The sequence below is a fragment of the Ascaphus truei genome, chromosome 1, assembly GCF_040206685.1.
Source record: "Ascaphus truei isolate aAscTru1 chromosome 1, aAscTru1.hap1, whole genome shotgun sequence".
Lineage (NCBI taxonomy): Eukaryota > Metazoa > Chordata > Amphibia > Anura > Ascaphidae > Ascaphus > Ascaphus truei.
Window position 1 is genome coordinate 96,782,522 of NC_134483.1, and position 20,687 is coordinate 96,803,208.

The 20,687-nt window shown below is 41.3% G+C and overlaps 1 protein-coding gene across 1 annotated transcript in view; it reads left to right on the plus strand.

The window, feature by feature from the left end:
- Positions 1 to 20,687, plus strand: part of LOC142490337 (V-type proton ATPase subunit S1-like protein) — a 69,882-nt gene that overhangs the window by 34,156 nt on the left and 15,039 nt on the right. The window contains exons 3-6 of the mRNA XM_075592505.1: positions 832 to 893; positions 1,877 to 2,118; positions 7,953 to 8,003; positions 11,184 to 11,427. Coding sequence (XP_075448620.1) covers positions 832 to 893; positions 1,877 to 2,118; positions 7,953 to 8,003; positions 11,184 to 11,427 — 599 coding nt within the window. The remainder of the gene's footprint in view (positions 1 to 831; positions 894 to 1,876; positions 2,119 to 7,952; positions 8,004 to 11,183; positions 11,428 to 20,687) is intronic.

Genomic DNA, 20,687 nt, shown 5'->3' on the forward strand with positions numbered 1-20,687 from the left:
GATGTAAGTCCCTTCGTGTCGGTCTCAGCCAGACAGAGCTTTTCGAAAGATGTTAATAGGGGGTATGGGGCAAGTTTGTTATAAAATGCCCTGATCTGGAGGTATCTAAAGAATTCTGAGTGAGGGATCTCTTTTTCTTCCCTGATATGGTCGAATGTTTTGATTTTTCTGTCGTGACCCTCCAGATCTCTAATCCGATTGTAGCCCCTCTGTCTCCAGATTGAGATATTACTGACTGATAGACCTGGAGCGAAATCAGGGTTATTCCAAATGGGTGTTGCCATAGAATGTTTTGTCGTAAGGGAATACCGAAATTTCGTAGACTCCCAAATTGACACTGAGTTGGTCATCGAGGAGAGCGGCATGGCGGTAAATTTTCGCGCCGTTTTAGGTAACCAAATTAAGCTGCTCAGTTCCAGAGGTGCACATGCAGCATTTTCTAATTCCACCCATCTCTTTAACTTTGGGTTAGAATGCCATTGTACAATCTGACTTAATTGTGCCGCCTTGTAATATGATACCAGGCAGGGTACTGCTAGGCCGCCCGCCGCCACAGATCTTTTCATATTTAATTTACTTACTCTCGGTTTTTTACCTCCCCAGATAAATTTGGATATTTCAGATTGAAGTGAGTGCAAGTCCCTCCAACTGAGTGGCACTGGGAGAGTTTGGAAGAGGTATAATAAACGGGGGAGTAAATTCATTTTGACACTATGGATACGTCCAATCCAGGATATCCTTTTGGATGTCCACTTCCGTAAATCAGATTTTAAGGTCCGAATCAGGTTGGGGTAATTTGCATTGTACACATTGTACAGTATTGTTTTCCAGATCAACCCAATGATCCCAGAGCAAACCAAAATCATCCATTAAAACAAGCAGGAATTACACAGGTGAGATACGGATAGGTACAAAAACATATTTCTGCATTTTATCATTAACAATATTACAAAGTTTGAAAGACCTTTCCATGAACTTACAGTCACTATGTTGACTATTTACTCTTAGAAAAAAACACAACACTGTAATTACTCTGATATCCTTTTTAACGGCCTTTTGATTTTATAGTCCATACACTATGTTGTTAGTAGATTGAGCAGGCCCACCCTAGATGGGACAAGATTAGTTGAATGGAGGTCACTGATGATGAAACGGAATTACAACTAGTACAGGATGTTACTTAAAGTGATTGTGGACCGAGCCTACGGTCACCCCTGCAATCACCGACTTTAAAGCCTCCCCATTGTGTTTTAAATAAGGTTAAAGACCCTTATTCTGTCATTCAACATAATGGTCCATACTGTATTTATTAAGCAGTGCAATGCCACAAGACGCCTTCCAGTGCCAAAAAACACCTTACAATCTATTCAAGGGAAGGTGTCTTATGGCATAGCATCACGGGTAAATCTATATTGTCATATACACTGTGATCTGATGCTTGGAACAATACCGTATACAGTACAGTAGAAGGACTCCATTAGTAAATCTGGGCAAATTACAATTACAGTATACTGTAAGGCGGTGTTAACTCGAATCCTGGTCATTAAAGTTATTCATGCTCAAGTATTTTGCAGTGGAATATTTAAAGAAATATAAAAACATTAGTGGTGGTATTACTGTACTATTATTGTAATTATAGGAATGTTAATACTTTAAGACTTTTTTTCCTTAAAATGCCATTTATGTGACAAAGTAAAAACCGAAGTTATTCTGCAAAAAATGGAAACCTGTGCAAAACAGATACATATATAATTGTTTTGTTTACTCTATGAGCATGTACGTCTGAACCAGTCAGTCCTATATTATGAACATTTTCTGTGAATCCTGGCAGTGATAGAGTATTTTGCTTTCAATAACTTATTTTTATTTTATCCAGGGAATATATGACAACATAATCAGGAAAGGAACTTTGGCCAGAGAATTCAGAAATGCAAATAACTTGCATCCCCACAATCCTATTATTGTCACAGCAAATGGCAGAACCTGCATTCTCTTTGGAGCTAAAAGGATAATGGTTACATTAACAAATCAAACTAGGCTGGACCTGACAGATAAAACTTTTGGTCTGTACAACACTGTGGATGTTCGGGATTCCACCTGCAGCGAAGAAAACGCCACGTAAGCAAACGCCTTAACTCCAACATATAAAGGTTGCATAGATTGAGTTGATCCCCTTTTGTGTTAGAGCATTATGCATTGTTTTGCTAGTAATGGGCCAAGTATCATATATCCATGCAATATATTTAGCATGTGAAGTACACAGGAAATGGCTCATATACATTAAAGCACACTCATCTTCCACAGCTGTGTTCAGTCCTTGCACACAAATATTATTTTTCTAGATTTTTTTCATGTCTTTTTTGGCATACAGGATGGAGCATGATTCACCACCACCCTGCCCGGCACTTGGAGTGGGTAAACCGCAGCCCGAATGTGGCCCGATCACATCCAAGTGCAGCTCATGGGGGAATTTCCCATCAGGATTAACACAATGGGGGTCCCTGCTTCTGAATGGGACTCCTGCTGTGTTAATCCTACCGGGCTGCTACCAGTCTTGAAGAGCTGCGCAGTGAGAGCAGAAGGAAGCGGTCTCTATCTGCACAGCTCTATAAGAGCACTGTTTTTATTTAATTTATTTTTTTATATAGAATTAAAGCAAGAGGTCTCTGGAGCTGAACCGCATTCATTTCAGGTCTGAGAACACCCTTTTCCCCAAGTTACAGGCCTCCTTATCCGGTGCCGCCTACAAGTTTAAATGTCCCGCATCATGGCACACAGGACTGGGACATTTAAACTTACAGGAGATACCGGAACCCCATACTGGGGCCTGTACCTCAGGAAGCAGAGGTCTTCGGACTTGAAAGTAATGTGACTCACCTCGCAACCGACTACCCATCGGGTGTTGTGGGCTAACCGGGATACAAATTCTATGTGGGATTCTGGGATCCCTTATTCACTGCACAGAACTGAGTCCTGTAGGTCTTGGGGTTAATCTCATATCGGGCCAGAAGAAGCTCCTTCACTACAGTAGTCGCCGGTCCATCTTCCAATATGTCACCTTTTCGCTCAATATGGGGGATAAGAACTTTACCCAGTCTTCCTCTGGGAGTTGATTTAGGAAACACTGATGCTCAAACACTCCAAATACCTGTTATTGTCGTCCTTGTCTCATTGAACTTTGCGAATCTATTGTACATGAGGCAGGGAGGAAGACTTGCCTGGGAGCTGCAGCTGCCGTTGACTGTGTGGGGGCTGGGGAAGTTGACTGGACAATCTTGAGCTGGATCGCTGAGTGATGCATTCAGACCAAGAGCCGAGTCTTGGAACTCTGTCTTGGGATCGGGGACAGAGCCTCATCCAGCTCAGCAACGGGGTCTACTGTGGCATCATGCAGTCTGGCCTCATCATGCAGTCTGGACAATATCATCAACCTTGGTCAGCTTCTCATGGGTATGGGTTTGCAGCCTGTACTCTTCACAGTGGAGATTACATTCTCCTTGGTCCAGGCCCTGCAATTGTATGTAATTCTCTTAGTCAATCTTCTGGTCGATTAAGATAACTATTTGGGGGTAGGGTAAACCTAAGCCATGCAAGGAGTGCATGCAACTCCTTGTTCTGCAGTCTCAAAATTGAGACGACTCAGTGCTGAAATGCCCACAAGAATTTCAGCACTGAGTCTAGCTATCCCACCCCTAACACCACATAAAGCCTGTCACTGGAGACCAGGACAATTACACAGGGTCACAATCCCCAGACAGAATGAAGAAGTTAAATATTATAAGGTTATTTCGGCCGGAGCCAACAGGAGCAACACAATACAAGGTTTTAGGTTAAAAATCACCAGAACAGACCATGGGCTAATCATGGCCCCGGGAGGTGACAGTGCTTTAGGACAGTCCAAAGATGTGGGTCTAAGGAGTGTAGGACATTCAAACTGACCAATGGGAACTGAGTCAGTTGAGGCTAAGATCCAGGCCTCAGTTTCCAGTTTTATCCTGATACCTGCTGTAGAAATAGATGCCCCAGAGTCTGCAATGAACAGTGGCCCCGCTTGTGGCGTGACTGTTCCGCAGGTCTGAGTCAACAGCCCTCCCCACTCCTACAGTGTACCAAGCACTACTCCCAGCCCACATTTACATAGCATGCCCAGATTCCTTTGTGTTCTAGCTGTCTAAGTGAAGTACCTGTCCTGCAGATAAAAAAAAAGTAATTTGATTACATTATATAAGCTTGGGAGAATAACCTGTTACAGGGACTCCCAGTATCACACAAGTAATGCATTTTGACTGCAATGAGATGGTCTTTTTAAGCCAGAGTCCTGGCATCCATCTTGATTGGTAGAGGTACTGGTTGGGCTTAACCTTTAATATGCTAGTCAGGTTGCCCCAGCCGCCACATGTGTGTTCTAAACAAAATGTCTGTGGATCACCCGAAAATCTTTACAGATGCTACAGCCAGTCACAATTTTACACCCATATTTCTTGATAAATGTCTCACCACTCCATAGAAATTGTATAGTGACAGATCACTCATCACTCTTCTTCAATATTATGATTTTTATTTAACATGTGTAACGGTGTTTCCCCCACCCTCTGGGACATCCTGCCATTACATGGTGCAAGGCGGTGCATACCTGCTGGCTCACAGACCTGTGTCTCCGCCGATGTTCTTGGGGAGAACAGGACAGGCTTCTGGGATACATCATGGGTTCTTATCTCTCACAGTACAGCACCTCCATCTACTGCAGGCTCAAGATGTATGAAGGCAATCTCCTGCAGAAGAATTACTTAACTCCCCCCAGAAATATTGCACTCTAGGCCGGAGTATTTTAAACTGGAACTTCTTTATTCTCCGCTTCAGCACAGTATAACATGCAGTACAGCTCACGCACAGGTCTGCAATCTTTGGATGGACCCTGGACCTACACTCCAGACCAAGGGCATCTGAAGCAGTCTTTACTCTTCCCTAGTCCTCTAGCAAAACCAGGGGAATGTTATCACTCACCTTCCCCCAAAGGTAAGAGGAACAGAGGGTGCCAATGCACAGACACCTCTGTGTGTACCAGCCACTCTCTCAAGTGGGGAGAGGCACTGAAACAATTTGGTGGTGCAATCCCTTAAGTACAGTGGGAGGAAGGTACCAGGTCAGAACCCAGGATTGGGTAGAACACAGGCCTAGTACCACCTCCTCCCCTGTCACTCAAGGGAGCTGCTTCTGTAGGGAAAACTCAGGATTGGTCAAGCCACTCCCTGCACGGTTACCAGGACTTACTGATGCAGCGGCCGTTATTCAAACACTTCACGTGTCATGTACATTGGAATGCCAATTTGAAACCGCGGGATGAATTCCAGCCTTCCCGCACTAAGATGCAAGCGCGGCGAGTGCAGAAAAACAAATTTTAGTGTTTTAGCTATTAAAGCTGCAGTTCAGTCAATATCCTGCATGTTTGTTTTTTTTAATAAATCAGTTCTGTAGTAAGAAAAAATACTTTTAGCATTTTCTGTTTTTAAAAAAACAACTTTGAAAGACCAATTTTCTTGTATTCTATTTTAACAGCCATTTGCTAAGGCACTGCCCCTTCATGTCCTGTCACAAGCTCTGGCACACCCCTTTGTCAGCCCTGCCCTCCCTCTAGCACTTGTAAGTGCAGGAATGCTCATGAATATTCATGAGCTTCCATTGCCAGTCAAGCAGATTATAAACAAATGCCAGCTTTTAATATGTCACCAAATTTCGACCTATCAATACATGGAAAACGAATTGAGCTGCAGCTATACTGTTCTTTAGGTAATTAGAGATTGCACACATAAAACTATTGAAGTAAAAAAATAAATGTAAAAAAAAAAAAAAAAAAAAAAAGACTGAACTGCAGCTTTAAAAACATGAAGTATCACAGTAGCACAGTACTGTACACATTACAATTCATCCATTTTATTGCAAACGAAGAAACAGAATCAATGAAATTCAAACAAAACATCCGTGATAGGCGCGGGTGCCTGGGGCGATTGGCCGCGTTCATGCTGCGTGGGGTACAGCAGAGAACTCAAAATCGGCGCCATGTTGTGTTTGAATAATGGCCACTGCATCAGTACATGACAGGGAGGGCAGACTGGAAGCCAAAACCTGGCATGGCTACACATGGTACTGTAATGTTAGTGTCATAAATTCCAAATGTATTTATTTATAAAAATGTTTTACCAAGAAGTAATACATTGAGAGTTACCTCTCGTTTTCAAGTATGTCCTGGGCATAGAGTTACTGCTGTGGCCGAGTTTATTCAAGCATTTGCCCGTTCTCGGCCGCAGCAGTAACCTGGCGCGCGCCGGAGGGTGCCGGGCGCGCGCCGAAGCAGCGGAGGAGCGCCCTCCGATCGGGGCTTTCTTCCTCCCGCTGCCGGGTCCGCCGGGTCCCCCGGAACCCCCTGCCACCGTCCCCCACATCGCGGGACACCAGGGATCCCTCGGGGAGCCCTGGACGCGCGTGCAGGGGGCGCAGGCACCCGATGACGCGTGACCGCGCATCGGTGATGCGCGGCACGCTGAGGGAGTGCGGCTAGTACGCCGGGGCATCCCCCGGCTTGCGGTGCTAGCCGTGCTCGGATAAAACGTGTCGCCTGTGTATGATGACAAATATACGGTTACAAATACATACAGTAGTTACATTAAGTAACCAGGGTTATACATTATATACAAGACATTGCACGCAAAGTTAAAGATAATATATATTATAAGTGTATGTACTGTAATAGTTACAGACCAGATTAAAATGTGAGACAGCTTTAGTTTTGAAAGAACTAGACTGGTGGCAGTTTTGAGAGTCTTAGGTAGATTGTTCCAGTTGTGGGGTGCACGGTAAGATGTCTTTTACCTTCATTCCAAGTTGCTTACATTCAGTATTTAATTACCAACCCCAGTACGTTTGCCTACTCTATCCAAAAACTGATCATTCTGAAAACATTCCTGACTTACTGTAAACTGACTTGGACATGCCATGATATTTAAATTTAGAGTTCACACTGTAGACACCTCCAGTTCTTCCCACTTCATGCTGATTTCAAATTTAACAACATTTCAAGATTACATTAATTGCCTTGTATCCCATAAGTGTGAAATACTGCAGCTTTTCAGGATCACAGTCTTCCACTTCCGATGGATAGTGTGGCCTTTAATGACCAGAGCCTACATTTCATAGACAACTTGTGCAATTCCTCAGTCTTAAAACATAATCTTTATTAAGCTATGTATTGCTCCTTTAAAAGTAGATTCTCCTCTTACTTTATTAGGAGTAGTCTTGTGTAGACTTTACATAGGTTGTGAAATCTTTAAATGGGCAAACAAAAACAGCTACATGTATAGTATGTTTTCATCTCTCCTGTTGGTCCATAAAATACACGAGTAAAAATTATTACAAGGGTCAAGCATTGATGCCCTCTATTATTTTTTTGATCACATGAAATCAACTTTATTGAAGAAGAATTTGGAAACTATACTGAATATTGTTTTAACCTGTTGTTGGATTAGGGCAAGAACTATGGTATAATGGCATTCAATGGAAACTTTTAAAGAGGAAAGAAATGTTAATATATGGATCAACATGGGTTAGGGCATAAAAAAATTAAGGATCCAAAGGTACTGTTTCTCCAATGCCAAATATGGTGTCCCCTAGCACTCCGGAGAGGAAACCGCTATTATGACAGAAACCTGTAAGCAACTAATGTTATAAAGAATCCTCCCTCTGGGCATACTACCAGGAGAAGCATCCTAAATATTTATTGGACTGGGTTGTGCATGTATGTTTTGGAGCAAGTAGATTACCACCTGCCTATTTCTGAGAAGAAATAAATGTCTTTAAAAACCATCATAATGTGCAACAGATCTACACAGGGATAGATAAGAAATGCTAATAGTGCATACGGTATATTACATTATTGTTATTTTCTATTTTCGTTGTAGGCTTTCACTGACGTTTGGCGATGTTGGAAGTATAATAGGACTTACAATAAGGTTTGTTTCTTTAATAAAACCTGGAAACAATATATCTTTAAATAGAGTGCAATATTAATAGATATATATAGCAAATGGAAATATTCCTGTATGCTCATTTGCATGTCTTAGACAGGTCTGCAACCCCGCCTTTCACCATTATCACCCAGCACACAGCACTTTCACTGCAGCAAGGGAAATGACATGCAAATGGACACACAGTGTCACCTTTTGCTTTAAAACCATTTTTAACATGGATCCCTATAGGCTTAAGCTTGCTGCATGGTCACAGCTTTAAGCACAGCCAGGGTTAAGATGCATAGCCAGAAAACCCATCCACAGACAGCCGTTTCAACCTTAATGGGTCTCATCAGTGTGGGGTTGGTTAACTGGCTATGCAATGAAGCAATGAGGATGGGCTTTACCATACTTAGTTAAGTTATGGTGGGTAAAAAAAGTACTTTTTTTACCCACCATAACTTAACTATATATATATATATATATATATATATATATATATATATATATATATATATATATATATATATAACATGGTTCCTTAATTTCTTTATCTGTTGAGCAAAACTAGCTTGAAAAACATATAGCGTAATATGATTACTGATTTCTTAGCAAAATGTGGTGGTGTGTGCTAAAGAATGGAGGAAAAAATATAGTTTTAGACTTTTCTAAGGTTTAGCATGTTCCTGTGCTAATGGTGTATTCTGTTTAGGGCCAGCTAAAACCTTTCTTGTGTTCTAAATTTTAGTGGGTACCATTGCAAATTCCAAAAACCACCTTCAGACATGCTGTTGCAGGGTACATGCAACCACACACGAGGGTTCTCTTGATAAGGCTTCTTTATTGAGCCTTAAAAACATACAGCACACAAAACAAAATAGCTTCTCTTCAGCATACAAAAACAAAATAGCTTCTCTTCAGCAGACAAAAACAAAATAGCTTCTCTTTAGCACAGAAAACAAGGCAGCTTCTCTTCTGCATGCAGGACACAGACAGTTCATCACACATGTACTTTGAAAAACAGACCTTATAGCAGTAATCTCTTCAGTATTTCAGTCCTGTTTCCTGACCAGCTAGCCTGCATGTGTGTACAGCCTGGGGTTTTTAAAACACCTTAATTATGCAGCTGGGTCAGACTAATTAAGCAGCCCTTCTCAACTGAAACTTAACCTCGTCACTGCTGCACTGCAAGCCTAAACATAGGTTTGCCAGGTATATGGCTGGTGACGTTCATTCACCCTGTCACACATGCATATAGGTTTCAAAGCTTAAATAACGTAATAAAAATAAGAACATGAAAAACTTTATTTTGCACTTTTCTCGCAATGGGACTCAAATTGCTTCATCATTACAAAGCAAAGACAGAGTTCCAAAAAGTAGGAGTAGCATAGCTGAAAGCTTGGGCCCCAAAGCATGTCAACAAGATTCTGGAAGCTGTCAGCAGGCTTTCACCTGTGGATTGAAGTGAGGTTATAGGGAGCCAAGAGCTCATTCAGATAGATTAAACCCTGATTATGTGGGGATTTCAATGTCAACATGCCAATCTTGAAATACAGTTTCCAACCTTATAGGCAGGCAGTGCAGAGAACGGAAAACAGGTGTTACATTACAGGAAAGGGTCTGGTTACTTAACAACCGGGGGAGTGGCATTCCGCAGCACTGTTTCAGGAAGTCTTAGGTAAAGTGCATTGCATTAGTCCAGGCGTTAGGACACAAAGGCAGGAACCAGTGTAGGGAGATCCTCTGGGGAAATGAAGTGCTACTGTATGTTGCACATGGGTTAGAATGAAAATGTGATCACGGTTCACACCTGTGTCAATCCACAATCAGTCAAACTGAAATGAGATCTATTGGGGACTGGGTTATCTAAGTTAGAATTTTCTGATTGAAAAGACGAGAATAAAACACTAAAAATAGTTTAGATTAATATTGTGAATTTTCAGATTTAGTTATGAAAATATGTCTAAAACCTTGCCACAAAAGTCAGGATTTTAGACTTTTTTTAAACTTTTTTTTTTATAATAGTAAGTGTAAAAGCTTATTTTGTCATAAAAACTAATTTTCAATACACAGAAATGTTACAACTTGGTTATAGCAGGAGTACCAACACATTAATATTATTTGACAGTCATTTTTATGTCTTCCATTTTTTAATGTGATTTTTTTTAATGTGCACTTATTTGAACTGCTTTTTGTTAAGATAATTCAATCGTAAACCAATTTCAGTGCTCCAATTTTTATTTTATTAATGTATATTTTTACTGGTTGAAAAAAAAACTTTGAACTAACATAATAACTCCTTTTAGATGGTGTACAAGGCTTACACGAAATCTATGTATAATTCTTTAACTTAGTCATATTTACTAAGCGGCACTAAACTATAAGATGCAAAAATACCCTATTATTATTATCTTTTATTTGAATGTTGTCAGCATATTCTGCAGCACAGTACAATGTGAGAGGGAGTACAATACATTTTAAGGGTCATCCGTGTGAATGGGCCATCAGGTGTCTAAAGGCTTAGCTCTGCATAGTAAATATGGCTGTCAATGTTATTATTTAACCAGGTGGCTCTTGGAGGTAAAGGTTGGTCACCCTCCAGTAAAACCCTGTATCAGGATTTTTTTAAAATGGGGACAACACAGGCTTTTTACTTTAAAGAGGCAAGCCAAGGCATTTTTTTCTTTCATTTTTTTAAATACAGAATTAAAGCAGGGGGTCTCCGGAGCTGAACCTCGTTAATTTCCACTCCAGGGACCCCCTGCTTCTGGAGGTATCTATCTCCGTAGTAGGTGCTGTTAGCCACTCCAGGGTTCATGTTGTGGATGCTTTTCAAAGGTCCCAGCCCTACAGACCAATAGGAAGCCGTGATGTCACCCGGTACGGCTTCCTATTGACCCATGTGACCGGGGGCTGTAATCTGCAGAAAACTGCAGGCGATACCGGCACCCTCTCGGAGTATAGTATCTCTGGCAGCAGGGGGTCCCCGGAGCTGAAATGAATGGGGTTCAGCAGCACAGATCCCCTGCTTCAATCCTGTGTTAAAAAATGAGGAGAAGAAAAACCGGCTTGGATTGCTCCTTTAAGTCAGTAATTTATGCATATTTACTTGCAGATACTTTGTAATGTTATATGTTCATTGTGCCCTCATTAATTACTATACATCTCTTTATTTTGTTTTAGATTTATATTAATAAAAAGCTACTATAAACTTTCTGTTCAAAACTGGTTTAAATTACAATCTGTTCAGATCATTTCCAACAATTCGGTGCAAGCAACTTTTAATGCAATGAGAATATTTGCTCCAATCAGCAATTCCTATCACTGCCACCATGTCAGCAGCCTGCAGAAGAATGATGCACTGTTAATACCCAGCTCTGAGGATGACAGTACAAGCCCATGGGATATCACTTTCCTAGATTTCCAGGTAAAAAAGCTTAGGTAGTTACAAATAAGATTCAGCAAGCAAGATAGAAGCAGCACACAACCATGGGAACCAGGGTCACAAAATTGAATAGAAAAAATCTCTTTATTCTTCAGACAAGGTCAAAAGGAGACACCAAAGGCACTCCTACGCGTCTCGCACCCGATGGTGCTTTATTAAGGAGTGACAAACCATCCTACATTTTAAATACCCTCCGGTGTTCCCAGTCCCATGCGTGTTCGCCATGATGGCATGCACGCAGCATCGCGCGAGGGACCAAAATACGGAAACGTGTATTTATTTAGGATATATCTACTTCTTATTATTGAGACAAGACCATTTATATCTCGTTACATTCATTTTTGGGATCTTGAGAATTTGTCCCCCGCCCCACTTTTCCTGTTGTAAGAGGTAGTCATCGATTTTATATGGACTTTACAAGTTGTATCCTCGTTTATTACTATTTCTGGGTTCACTGATAAACATAGGGAATCCACGAGGGCCGCACGACATTTATAATTTGTTTCCTTTTTGTCATATGGAACCCTGGAGACGTTCACTCTGTATAGTACAGGCCTTCTCCCTTTAGACATGTATTTTTTATTTATTATTATTTATTATATGTTATTTATAATTAAAGATTTTGTGTAGTATAATTTTCATTAAGATTTGTTTCAATGGTTTAGGTTTTGTTTGCATTATTTTATTATTATTATTATTATGACTTCTGTTTTTTATCTAATCCTCTCTTTTGGGTTATAGAGTTAGGTATATTTTATAAGTTGTTTATTTCCATATATTATATCCTTTAAATATTATTATATAAAATGTATATTGGATTTGTATTTCACTCTGATTAATCTTGAAGTTATCCTGTGGTGAAGTAGGAAGCATCTGGCATACCGTCTTGTTTTTAGAGTTTGCTGTTGTCTTGGTTGGCCATCTTTTTGTATTTGGAGCTGCAGCTCTCCAGTACTGGACGCCCTCCAACTATGTAGATGCTCAGTGCAGGCTCTGCCCTATGCGTTTCGCTCCTGTACGAACTTCCTCAGGGGTTTCTATCATGTCCTAGATGTCTCCCCTTCTTTTTAAATGTCCCGCTCCATTCCTTTGTGCGTCGTACATCATGGCGCAATCCCACGTCATCAAACATCTGGGCTCTACCAACGTCACGATGTTTCCTCACGTGACCGGCGTCACAATGTCTATCACGGCGCATGCGCATACACTATGTATCTCCTAGTTACCATAGTAACCCGCCGGAGCTCCAGAGTTAAGCCACTGGATAATCACAATACAGACAGCACAAGTGATATTATAAACATGTATACATACAAAGCAAATTGCCACTACATAAATCCTGAACTAAACAATAGTCAGGATAGCTAAAATATAAATAAATAATATTTAAAAGAGTACAATGATATCAATCATACAAATATTTAATAAAAAAGACAATAAAATGAATATAATTCCCCACTTCAATAGAATCTATGAATGATATATAAATTAAATAGATAATCCCAATTTTAAGAAATTATTAATGTTAAATGCTGCAGCCATGATAGCTCACTGTTCAAGACAATATAATTTTAAAATATTTTAAAATAAATTAAAAAAGAGAAATATATAAATAATAAATATTTTTATAAAAAATAAACCACATTAAAGTGGTCAATCATAAACCCATACTGTAAATTATAAAATGAACATAAATAATATGTGGAAGATTAAAGTCAGATAAAATTTAAACCAAAAAGGCATTAATGTAAAAATCGACATTTAACCCTCTTGGTTGCAGTGTGCTCAACCGATGTATCCAAAAGGATTCTCTTTTGCACAGAGCTAAAGTCCTATTTCCTCCTCTCTAGTGGACAGCTACTTGTTCTATCCCCATATATTTAAGTCCAACGGTGTCTGAATTATGGTATTTTTATTAAATGCAGAGACACATTATGAATTTCTAAACCCAGACCAATGTTTCGTATCTGTTCTAATATCCTGACCCAGAGTGGGCGAATGGTATGGCCCACATATTGACATCCACAGGGAGAGGCAAGAACATATACCACAAAAGGAACTCTACAGTTAATAAAGCTCTTAATTTTGGATGTCGTTCCATTTAGTAAACAAAATAAAAGAATCTGTCTTTTCTACCCCAAATTTGCAAGCCTTTCATTTATCACACCTGAAGAAGCCATTTGGCTTACCAGGTAGCCATGTTTCATCTTGTGTATATTCTTGCCTTCTAAGGGAACTTGGTGCTAGATTGTCTTTAAGATTTCTAGAATTAGTAAAACCAATTGTGGGTTCTCAGGCAGAAAATCTTTCAGGACACTATCTTGCTTTAGGATATGCCAGTCTCTCCTTATTATTTTCTGTATTTGATGTGACTCTTTGTTGAAGCTTGTAATAAAGGGGATAAAATTCGATTTTGCTTCCATCTTCTTAGTAGTACCCAACAGACTGTTACGATCAAGGGTTGATACCCTATCTCTAGCTTCTTTCATTTGAACAGATTTATAGTTCTTATCTAAAAATCTGTCTTCCAAAATTTGTGCTTGTTCCTGCGCAGACACAGCCATGATCCCACACTCATGAGCATGCGCAGGCACAGAAAAAATAAAAAGCCGGTTGGGTGGGGGGTGGGGGGGATTTGGGGAAGAGGAAGAGCGCAAACCCGGGGAGGTACTTGGATCTGCGAGCAGCGGCCACACACACCACACACATACACGCACATACATATATAGACACACACATATAGACACACACATATACATAAACATATATATATACACATATACACAGATACATATATATACACATACATACATGAAAGACTTTTTTTTTATAACTTCCATTTTTTTTGTTTTACACTAGGTACACGGGACCTACAAGACTAGGGAAAGACGTAGGGAAGGAACGGGGAGGGGGGGGGGAAGAGGGAGTTTGGCCTTGTCGTGCTTGTGTGATACTTCTTAAGTTCGCATACTCTGCTGGTCGGCCCGATCTCCATAAATAGCTGTCTACCCCTTCTATATTATGGCCTCTGTCTCGTTGCTATGTGGTCATGAATCCTGCTTTGTTAAAGGAGAACGCATTTACTGCTATCAGTGTAGAATTGTGGTACTGTAGCCTTAACCCCCGGGATATCAGTCTGGGCCAACCACGGCGTCCAGACTTTTAGAAAATTTGTGCCAGTATCGTTGACCAAACTAGTCAGCTGTTCCATCTGGCATACGTGCCAAATTCTGTTCCTGATCTTGGGGATTATTGGTAATTCTGCCTGTTTCCACATCGCTGCAATCTCGCATCTCGTGGCAGTTGCAAAATGCGCAACTAGTTTGTGTGTCGCATTCGACATTCCCTGAATACGTCTGCCCATCAAGAACAGCCACGGATCATGGGGGATCTCCAAATTGAGTATCCTTTGAATCCATTCTCTGATATGTTCCCAAATCGGGACCACTTTCGAGCAAGACCATAGCATGTGTTTTAAGTCAGCCATCTCCCCGCACTGCTTTGGGCAGAGCGGGGTGTATCCTCTGAAAAATTTAGAGAGTTTTAGTGGGGTATGGTACCACCGCATAAGGACCTTATATGCGTTTTCCTTTAACGTTGCGCCTATCAAGCTTTTGGCTGCCGCTTGCAGGATTCGGTCCCATTCCTCGTCCTCTAACGTCTCCCCTAGGTCAGTCTCCCATAGTCTCATGTTGTTTAGTCGTGTTTCGTTAGGTGTCTCAGGACAGACTACTTCCTTGTACAACCTAGATTTAAGTCCCCTCGTGTCTGATCCTCTAGAACACAGCTGCTCAAAATTTGTCCTTGCTGGTCTGATTGGGAATTTATTATAAAAAGCTCTGATCTGGAGGAATCTAAAGAATTCAACATTCTCTATCTGTTTCTCTGACTTTATCTGCTCAAATGTTTTAATACATTTTCTCCCCTCCAGATCTTTTAGTTGTTTGTAACCCGACTGCGTCCAAATCAAAAAATCATTACTGAGCATTCCTGGAGCGAAATCTGGGTTCTTTACTAACGGGGTCATCAGGGATTGTTTGGTGGTTAGGTTATATCGATATTTGGAGGTCTCTCAAACCGCCAACGAGTTTGTCACGGCCTGCAGCGGCTTTCCTATTGTGCTCTGGCACTTTTTGGGTAACCAAATTATGTCTTGCAGCTCCACTGGAGCGCAACACTCTCTTTCCAGTGCCACCCATCTCCGTGCATCAGGATCAGTGTGCCACTGGACGATTTGGCATAATTGCGCCGCTTTATAATATGCCAACAAGCCAGGTGTCGCTAGTCCCCCTCTCGTCGTTGGCCTCATAAGAATGCCTTTCTTAATGCGTGTTTTTTTTTTCTTCCAAATGAATTGCATGATTCGTGACTGAAGTGAGAGGATGTCGGCCTGGACCACTGGTATTGGGAGTGTCTGAAACAGGTATAAAATTCTTGGGAGGAGGTTCATCTTTACACTGTGAATCCTTCCAAACCAAGAGATGCCATATGCCGCCCACACCCTGAGATCATCTCCTAGAGTCTTAATCAATTTAGGGTAATTGGCTTTGTATAGGGATTTATAATCTTTGGTGATATATACCCCTAAATAGTTTATCCCGGATGCTTGCCATTTGAAATGACAGTTTAAGTCTCTTTATTTTTCTACCTGTTTGGGTAGGTTTATATTGAGGGCTTCCGATTTGGTCTGGTTAATTTTGAATCCCGAAATTTGGTTGAATTGTCTTAGGATCTCGAAGACATTGGGCAGAGAGGTAAGTGGTTTTGATATGGCCAGGATCACATCGTTTGCATATAACGCCACCTTGTGTGACTGTTCCTTTGCTGCTATTCCTGAAATATCTTGGTTCAATCTAATGTGTGCAGCAAGGGGTTCTATGCATAGGGCGAATAACAGTGGTGATAGGGGGCACCCCTGCCTCGTGCCACTGCGGATGTTGAACTGTTCTTAGGGGAAGCCCTGGTGTCTTACCCTTGCCGTGGGGCCTCTATATAATGCTAGTATAGCTCCTAGCAGGCGTCCTTCAAAGCCGAACTCCTCCAGTGTTTCTCTTAAGTAAGGCCAGTCTATCCTATCGAAGGCTCTCTCAGCATCCAGACTTAACACCAACGACGGGATATTCTGTATTTTGGCCAAATCGATCAAATCTATTATCCATCTGGTATTGTCTGCTGCCTGTAATACAAAAATATATTGCGCTCAAAAGTGATAAGTGGGTGATAGGTGATATTGTGACCTCGATTAAAATAACATAACCTGATTGGAAGGAGGTTTTATGCCGCTGTTCTTATAGGATGGCTCAGCACACCAAGCTAATACAGAAACAGTAGAAAAAAACAGCGCAAAAAAACCATAGTGTAGTATATTAAAAATCAATTTATAGGGTAAAAGGTGAGTGTTGCACGTACATCAAAATAAAAATTACATATCATAACATGTTAGGGACATGTTACCACTCAGCGGGAACAGCAGGACACGGGCAGATGTAACTGGAATGTCCTTCCTCTGGTCGCTGGTATCCAGGATCGGTAAGTACAACTCTGCTTGAGAAGCCTTCATGTGCACTGAAGATACTGCAGCCGTCAGTTCAGAAGGGATGATCTCCTGATCAGTTCCGGGTTAGTCCGCGTGTGCGTGTGACGTCATCAAGTGGCGTCCCTCTGCCGGTCGCGTCTCACCGCGTCTCACCACACTGGGTAGTATGTCGAGTGAGCAAAAAGTCCCGAACAAGTCCCGAACAAAGCTGGTGCAATAAATTAAAGCCACAATGGGAAAATAAAGGAACGCGCCCTCTCCTATGCGTTTCGTATCAAAATACTTCTTCCTGGGAAGTCGTCATGATGTCACACGCACACGCGGACTATCCCGGAACTGATCAGGAGATCAACCCTTCTGAACTGACGGCTGCAGTATCTTCAGTGCTCAGGAAGGCTTCTCAAGCAGAGTTGTACTTACCGATCCTGGATACCAGCGACCAGAGGAAGGACGTTCCAGTTACATCTGCCCGTGTCCTGCTGTTCCCGCCGTGTGGTAACATGTCCTTAACATGTTATGCTGTGTAATTTTTATTTTGATGTACGTGCAACACTCACCTTTTACCCTATAAATTGATTTTTAATATAGTACACTATGGTTTTTTTGCGCTGTTTTTTTCTTCTGTTATTGTCTGCTGCCTGTCTGCCTCCGATAAACCCTACTTGATCCGGGTGTATTAACCTGGGAAGAACAAGGCCCACCCTGTTGGCTATAAGCTTGGAAAATATTTTGACATCTGAATTGACCAGGGAGATTGGCCGGTAGCTCTTGCAGTCTGCCGGGTCCTTTCCAGGTTTATGGATCAGCGAGATTGATACCTGGAGCATTTGATCTGGAAGGAGGCCCCTGCAAGTATTTCATTAAATAATTTCAGTAATTGGGGAGCTAGAATTTTAAGATATTTGTTATAATACAAATTTGAGAAGCCATCCGGGCCTGGGGCTTTGGCTGGCATAAGAGCCTTTATTACCTCAGCTAGCTCCTCCATTGTGAAGTCCTCCTGAAATGCTACTCTTTCCTCTCTGCTCAATTTGGGTAATTGTGCCTCTTTTAGAAAAGTCTTCAGTCCCTGTTTTGTTTTTTTCTGAGTGGTTGACCTTATCTCCATCATAGAGATTCTCATAATAACATTTGAATTCTTCTACAATTTGTCTAGGATTGGAGGTAAGGTCCCCCCCCCCCTGTGTTCGAATGGACGGAATGCTATAATTTGAAAGCTTGTTGCATAGCTTATTGGCAAGTAAGGTATCTGGCTTGTTGGCTTTTTCATAGAACTTATGCTTAGACCAAGCCAACTCCTTCTCAGCCTGGGAGGATAGCAGCAGATTAAGCTTTATTTTAGTGTCGGTTAGCTCCTTCAAGGTGTTTCCTTGTTTGTTTTCCTTGTGAAGGGCAGCGAGGTGTGCTAGTCTCTCCTGCAGCTCTTTTACCTTTTTCTCTTTGTCCCTCTTCCTTCTAGCAGCCAAATTCATTAAAGTTCCTCTAAGGGTAGCCTTATGGGCCTCCCAAAGCGTGGAGTGCAGTGTCACAATACCATCGTTTATCCTAAAATATTCTTTAATTTTTTTCCTCTATTTCCTGCTCTGTTGTCGGATTTTTCAGGAGAAGCTCATTAAGCTTCCAATTCACTCCAGGTCTGTCCAACAAGCTTAAAGTGCACCGCAGCTCAATTGGTGCGTGGTCTGACCAAGTGATGTCATGTATCCCTGTACGGGAGACCACCGGGACCACTCTATTAGAAACCAGGAAGTAGTCTATCCTGCTGTATCTGTTGTGGGTGTGGGAGAAAAAGGTGTACTCTCTCATCCCTGGGTGCTGCTCCCTCCAAATGTCCACTAGCTGACAGTCTCGTAATCCCTGGGTTATCGTTATTACGTTTGGTCTGTGGTAGTGGTTAGTGTTTGTGCATACATGAAAGACTTTTGAAAGGAACAGCATTTACTTACTTTAAATATAAAATATATGTATCTTAATTTAGTTATCATACTTCAATTGTATCATCTATTCCAACTGATACTATGGACATTTCTGCTGGGAAAAAAAATTATACTCTCAAAAGTCTTTCATTCAATCAAATTCATAAAAAATAAAAACACAATTTCACTGACAAAAGACAAAGATGTTTCACTTAAAATGCCCGTGCTCGGCACACACTTCCTTTTTTTATACTCAATGTTGGTGACCCTGACTCCCATGGGTGTGCGCTGCTTCTACCTTGCTTGCTGAATCTGGATGTTTAGTATCTGCGGCCTGTCACGCTGAGCCAGAGAATCCATGAGTGGGTGAAGAAGATCAAAAGTGAGTGTTTGGATTTAATTTCATAACCACAAAAATCTGGTCTCTTACTGAAGAAACTTTACTATGGGTAACCCCAATGAGGACCTAGGGCTGCAGACTAGCCTACAGTCCTACAGTCTGCATACCTTTACCTTCACAAATAGGCAATTATTTGTTCCTTGCAGACATTTGAAAGACACTTTTCAATGTCACTCTATCTTATCACCCACTCAAAATGGAGACTTCTATGAATATTTTTTTAATTCTTCAAAGTATATCTTTTTTACAAGATGTTTTCCTGAAAGTACAGTATTTGAGTACCCTTACACAATCTTTGACTATGTTAGACTTAAGAGCTCAGTTAGTTTTAAGGGTGGGGATACAATTGTGCTAGACATTCAACGTCTAACTGCATTATTATGTTGCTAACACTCGGAATCCTTCATCGTAATGATATCTTGTGAATGCATGATCACCCTGTAGCTTCACTTGAATCTCCTTAGCAATGTTTAAGCTATTACACACGGTATATGTGCCTAGAACTTTAATATCTTTATCACACGTAGAATCCTATTAAACTCTGGCAAGACCATTACAGGGCATAAAAACATTTTTTTGCACACATTTGTATCTCACTGTATTCTCATCAAGAGGCCTATGCAGAGAGCAGCGAGAAGGCTAATATCGCCAGTAATTTGCCAAATTTGCCTACAGCAATTCAGAACATGGCGAAAAATTGACGAGCTGAGTAAAACCCGCCAGTTTTGTATATGTTCTTAAAAAACACGCCGCGCGGGTGGCGAGAAGCCATATCTCGCCAGTTTTAAAATCCGTCGTATTCCAGTAGCCCCGATCAGCATCTCGGCGCTGATCGGGGCTATAAAATGGAGAGATTTTCTCCAAATCGCTCCGCCAACAGAAGTTGGCAAAAAGCTGCTGCTGACATAAAAAAAAATCTGGCCCTTTTCCTGCCTCGGATTGATGCAGGGGGGCTCCAGAGCTGATACCCAGGAATATCAGCACCAAAGCCCCCCCCCCATGCATCCGAAGCAGGAATAATGCATTAACAGCCCAATTCATTACCTTAGCGGCCAACCGCGAAGGCAATGAAGGGGTTGACCATCCATTACCATGCTTTCTGTGGGGAGCGTCAGTGGATTAAGGGGGTATTTGGAATTTGGGGGTGTGTTTATGGTTTCCGGGGGTGTTGCGGGTCAACTTAACCCCTTCATTACCATAGTGGTTAATACAGCAACGATCATGAAGGGGTTAAGCCCGCAAGCGACCCACCCGCAACCCATAAACAACCACTGTGGGGGCGATTACACACTGCACTCACCCCTGCTAACCACAATATATATATATATATATATATATATATATATATATATATATATATATATATATATATATATCTTATTTTACATAT